We start from the raw sequence: 6,000 nt of genomic DNA, 5'->3' as shown, positions 1-6,000 counted from the left end.
TTTTTGTTTTCAAAGTGTTGATTTCGAAGTAAATGGTGAAATGTGCGCTTGGAAACCGTATTTTTGTTTTAAATGTGATTTTTTTGGAATACAATAAAATATTTAAAAACGATGATAAGCGGAAATTGTGTTTAAAAAAAAAGAAAATTCAAATGTATTCTAAGAACGACGAAAAATTTTATTTTATAAACTCGAAACTTTAAGTATAACTAATTTCAATTTTATCTAGGGAATTTTTTCCGTTCGAAATGAATCACTCGTTGTGAGACAATTTTCTTATTAAAAACAAAGATAGGTACATTGAAAATATTCAACTTAGCAAGTATTTAGAGAATTGTTGATCATTGCTGACTGAGAGTGGGGGTGAGGCTGATGTGATCAATGACAAAGTTTTAAGAAAGTAAAAAAGTTGATTTGCAAAATGATTTCTGCATCTAACCAACGTCAATCTGAAGCACCACCGAATCCTCAACATCAACAACAACAACGAAATTATTTTTCACGACAGTCCCAAGGCTCGGAAGCAGGATCGCAATCAGGATTAGGGAAAAGCAATTTAAAGGAATTTATCAGAAGAGTTCGTACTTTGCAAATGACTGCCAGTGGCGCTGTTTCTCATAGAGGAGTTGCAGGGATGAATTGCATCAGTTTTGGTGGGTCGTCATATATAACTTATTCTGATTTGGACAAATATTCAGCTTCCTTGCCACTAGATGGTCCAACAAATGTGACCCATTCTATAGCAACAACATTAACCCCATCGCCAGTACAGATCTCGACGGCAGTGGGAGGTTTTCAAAACGAAGTTGAAGTTGGAATTGATCCAACGCTTTTCATGGAAAAAACCGTTGAGGATAAAATGGATGTAGGACCTTCATCTTCACCACATGATGGACACATTTCTCACAATGAAAGAATTATTCAGCAACAACAACAAAAACGAGATGAACAACAAAATCAAAACAATCAACAACTTACAAATATTCGGGTAACAGTTGGAATTGACAAGGACTTGGAAATGATTTTGGAAATGGATCCGAGTATTGTGGATTTGGGTGATGTACCAGTTATAGAAGAACCGCGAATTATTGGTTTGCCACCATTAACAGGAGGGTAAAATTTCTGTGTTTTTTTAATGAAAAATTGTGTTCACTAAAGGTCTGAATGTGTGAAAATAGTTTTTATGTTAGTATCTATAGTATGTTTCGTTAGAAAAAACTGAGATTGAATTAAACGCAATGCATGGCTGGGTCGTACGAGCTTGCTCATGTATCCATAGAGTCTGTTTAAAATATTTCCTGTTTTTAAGATTTAAAACCCGCAAAATATGTTTGTTTTAAATATTAAATATTTTTGGAATGCAGTTATTTACAGCTTATATACGTTTTACATTTCAATTTAGTTATGAAATGATGATCCATTTTCAAGATATTGAATTTTTAAAAAAATACTAATCAAATGTAAATACAAAGACATTTTTTAACATCAAATATTATCGAGACAATTTAAAAGCTTGAAATTGGTTCATTTAATATCAAGAAAACTTAAAAACAAAATAACGGTTCTATGGGGACACCCTTCAAGAGCAATACAAAAATATTTTTGTTTTTTGAAAGAAGCCAAATTAAGAAAACAAATTCAGAGAAAATTAAAAAAAAATATCTATAGGTTTGCTTATAGAAAATTCGAACTTTTTTGTTTTTGAGCAAACAATTTGTATGGGGGCTACTGTTATTTTAAGTCTTTAAAAATGAAAAAAAAAACAGTTGCGCGAATCAGCTCAAAAGTTTAATCTCCAACTTTGAAGCCAATCGACCGAATAATGCTTTGGGCTGTAGGGGCCAGGATTGACAGACGGAAGAAATCGTGGGATCCACTTTATTCGACTTTTCTACAATCGTAATGTCATTTTTTATTTAAAAACTAGAGTTCACTAATGCAAAATAAGATAATCTGCACACATTCTTTCTCCTTATCACATTATAAATTACTATAATTAATAATAAATAACTAATGTCCTTTTATTTTTGTTTCCCTTTTAACAGGCCAACATTCAAAACTGCAACACCAACCTCACGTACGCAACTTAAGCTCCAACTTCAACGTGAACAACAACAACAAGAACTAGAACGTCGTGAGGCTGAAAAACGCAACATAACACTTCAGCAGGGAACATCATCTGCAGCATCATCTGAAATAGCTATGTGCACGGATACGTCACAAATGCAAACATCCCCAACAATACGTCAACATTCTGCACAGCATCATCAGCAATCAACTTATTTGCAATCAATGCTGCAAACAACATACCACGATAGCTTATCGCAAATGCAACACAATCAATTGGGTCGTGATATTAATAACACTTCGACGCCAGCACTTAAAGTTCCACTTCAGAGTATTGGAGTGGATGTACCGCCACAAGTTTTGCAAGTAAGGGGCTCTTATAATTTTATAATCTAAGGAAGCTACAACTTTAGAAAAAATTAAAAAAATTGTCATACAATAAAATTTAATACTTTTTTTTCTAATCTTTTTGATTTTAAGGTCCGAACGGTATTGGAAAATCCAACACGATATCATGTTATACAAAAACAAAAAAGTCAGGTTCGCCAATTTCTTAGCGAGTCGTTTAAACAATCTGGGGAATGGGACGAGCAGATATTTCGTCAGGTAAGTTTATGTTTTTTTCTGTTATCTTTATGGCTCTTTACTTTAAGAGAAGCCTTTAAGCCTAGAGAAGCTCATAAACTCTACGGCACGTTTACGTTTAATAAGGTTTACAGCTTATTGCTTATCAGTTTTTCTTGTCATATCAACTACACGTGAATTAGCCAAAGATCTTCAAGACATAATACCTACATATTCGTACATAAAGATATTGATCATATTGAAACGTGCACTGGTTAATAAAAAGTTTGGTTTTTCCTTGTTTTTTTTTTAGAATGGAAAAAATGCCTTGGATTCTCCGACACCGAACAGAAATCCTCGTTCTGGTGGGATTTCGACGTTTTACAACGAACAAAGTCGTCAGGATAATAATTGTTCACCGATGACTACAACAACAATTCGCGATGACAATGCCATGCAACCGTCGCCATTTAGCGTAGGAAATTTTTCAGCAGCTTCAATTGGCGATGCTAATTCTATCAGCAATAAGAATTTTAGTGGTGCTAGTAGTGGATTTAATAATTCCAGTAATATATTGGCCTTGAGCAATAATAGTGGAAATTTAAGTTCGTCAAAATTATTGGCCATTCACTGTAAATCGGTTTGCAGTAGTGGTGCTGATACAAATAATCGCGGTGTAAATAATTTCAGTCGTGGCGGCGTGGGCGGTGCAAGCGGTAATTTTTCATGTAATATGACAAATGCGAGTCCGGGAGCAACGGCTGGCGGAATGTCACCTAGTTTGAGTTCAGTGGCCACCAGTAATTCAGAGGTATGTATTTTTTATTTGTAACACACTATTTTTTTCTCAATACTTTTAAAGACAAATTTTTGTTTTGAATAAATAATAGTTCCAACATAAATTTGAATTATTGGATTTGATAGTGCGAAAGATTTTTGCAAAAGCTTTATGGAAATGTAAATAAAAGAGGTGAAAGAATCATGAAAAAGAAGCAATACCTTCGAAAACAGTCACAGTACATCAGTTTAGGGTCTTTAGTATCTTTAACGTAAACCTATTAATAATGATTATTCTGACCTACGACTAAGTTGCATAAGGATGAAATGTGGCATTTTTCTTAACTTCCTGTTTCAATTATACTACCAAGCAAACATTATTAAAATACAAAAACATAGAAGACCGTCATAATTCTTAACCTTGCAATTCTTAACAAAAACTCAGTTTTTTCTCACATTCTTAAAAAGGTGACCTTTCAATTTTTATCATCTCTTTTTTAAACAGTTAAAATACAAACGTATAATTCCTTCCTAAAAACGAAGGATTTTTTTTATTTATATTAAAAGTGCAATAAAGCCTTAAGCTAATTAATATGCACGATTGAAAAATCTTCAAAAATTAATCTGTCAAAGGTGATAGAAAAAAAATTGGCAGTCAATCGGCAAATTTTGTCCAATCAAAAAATTGTCTAATATTTGGATAAAATCAACCAACCGTATAAACGCACAATTTTGCACTTGACAGAAGAATGGTCCCTTAATTGGATGCTATTGAAAGACTTTTGACAGTTCGGCCAGTATTGGAAGATTTTCCAATCGTGTATTTTTAGCTTCAAGGTTCTTGCATAAAAAATCGAAAACAAACCATATTTTTTTAACCGTTTAACTGCTTTTATTTTAAAATTCTTCTCAAAAATCATTGATCGAATTCTTGAGATGCCAATCCCTAAATACAGAATAAATTAATCAGGCATATCACGAATTCCATCATAATGGAAAATTGGAAATTTTTTACGAATTCCGAAAAGCCGTATCACGAAATTGGTTCTTAAAAGAAAATTCTTTCGGGATTCATAAAAGTTTCCGACTACAATATAACTCGTGATTGAGCTTACTCTAGGATATGCTAATTACGGAATTTAAAGACTTAAATATGAAAATCTCGAATTGTCCAGAATGTCTAATTCAAACCTATTTCGTTGACGTTTTGGTGAAGCTGCATATTTTTTCTCAAGGCGATCAACATATTTTTCCATTCTTTGAAGCTCCCCTGAAAATGGCGAACAAAATATGTACCCGTTACGAGAAAAGGCACACATTGGCAGTGGTTGAATTTGAAATTTTAGGGGTTTGAGAAAGTTGTGACTGAAGCACGCACCTTGCACAGTGCACATATTCATATTTATTGGACACAGGATAATATTATAAACGCGAAAGTTTGGAACACTATCCGTGTTTTTTTGGATTCAGTTCGTTTTTTTCGTCTTGTCAAAATAATTTAATTCAAAATTGTAAAAAGTTAGTAAAATGCAGGCCAGAACTAATTTAAACTTAATAAAATGGACATTTTAAAGAGGTTATATTAAAAATTATCAGAAATGATTAATATCAAGTAGAGTGAACTTACTATATTAGTATTTTTATTTAAAGATAATAACAAAAAAATAGCACAATGAAGCGTAAAATCGATTTTACGTTGACCGACGTTAGGTTGAATGAATAATTGACTGTGTTTTCCGTTTGATTAGTAATGAAAATTATATACAGATGGATCGTAAATCACACAAAAAAGTTTATTCGAGAAAAAAGTTTGATTTCACGGACATTTTTCGTTAAACATTTATTTTTCTTATGTTCAAAAGTAAAACGAATCTATTCCCTCATTTGTGTTCCAAATTCACACAATATCAATGACAGATTTCTGTTTTCGGTTGATTTCAATCCGGACATTCTTCTCAATGACAGACATTTTTAATGATCCATACGGATTTACAAAAATTCAACAACAAAAAAAAGTTTTTACGGGTACTGCCCCTTGCGAGGAATTGACAAATCCTCAAAAGAGTAATTCTTGTGATGAAAAAGTGCTTTTTCAAAAATTGTCCGTTCGGATTCGGCATATAAACTTTAGGTCCCTTCCATCTCTGACAACATTACTCGCACACAGGAATGGTAGAGAGTCATATCTCTAGGACCTGGTTCTTCATAGACTGTTGCGAGACCTAATTTTTATACGGATTCACACAAACAATTAAATTAACAAAATTAACCCACACTGGTAACTTCCACATCCTTGCCCTTTGTCAATTCTTCTAAAGTTCAAAATAAATATTAATAACAACATTTTGTTTAAGATACAAGAATTATAAATCAATAACTTTCTTTGCTTTCATTATACTCAAGTCGAAAACTATTTTGTTGTTTTTGTTGGTTTTCGTTTGAACTATTTCAGTAAAAATGTCAATTGAATTTTTCCAAGAAATTAACTTAAAGTAAACAACAAAAATTTGCATATGAAAGAATAAAATTGATTTTCAATATCTGTTTTTGTGCCCGATATTTTTAGTCGCAAGCCATTATTCTTAATCTGTA

General features: G+C 32.5%; 1 protein-coding gene across 3 annotated transcripts in view; it reads left to right on the top strand.

Annotated features, from left to right (window-relative positions):
• The window catches only part of LOC129953167 (putative uncharacterized protein DDB_G0277255), a 62,293-nt gene that overhangs the window by 16,679 nt on the left and 39,614 nt on the right, over positions 1–6,000 (top strand). The window contains exons 1-5 of one of the 3 annotated variants that reach the window (XM_056066023.1): positions 1–653; positions 714–1,113; positions 2,046–2,433; positions 2,548–2,673; positions 2,945–3,442. In XM_056066023.1, the coding sequence (XP_055921998.1) occupies positions 422–653; positions 714–1,113; positions 2,046–2,433; positions 2,548–2,673; positions 2,945–3,442 (1,644 nt within the window). In that variant the 5' untranslated portion in view covers positions 1–421. Of the gene's footprint in view, positions 1,114–2,045; positions 2,434–2,547; positions 2,674–2,944; positions 3,443–6,000 lie in introns of all 3 variants that reach the window. The other 2 variants (XM_056066022.1, XM_056066024.1) reach the window with 2 other exon arrangements.

Source organism: Eupeodes corollae, chromosome X (genome assembly GCF_945859685.1).
Source record: "Eupeodes corollae chromosome X, idEupCoro1.1, whole genome shotgun sequence".
In the NCBI taxonomy this organism is placed as follows: domain Eukaryota; kingdom Metazoa; phylum Arthropoda; class Insecta; order Diptera; family Syrphidae; genus Eupeodes; species Eupeodes corollae.
Note: the sequence above shows the minus strand (reverse complement) of the source record. Positions and strands in the feature narration are given on the sequence as shown.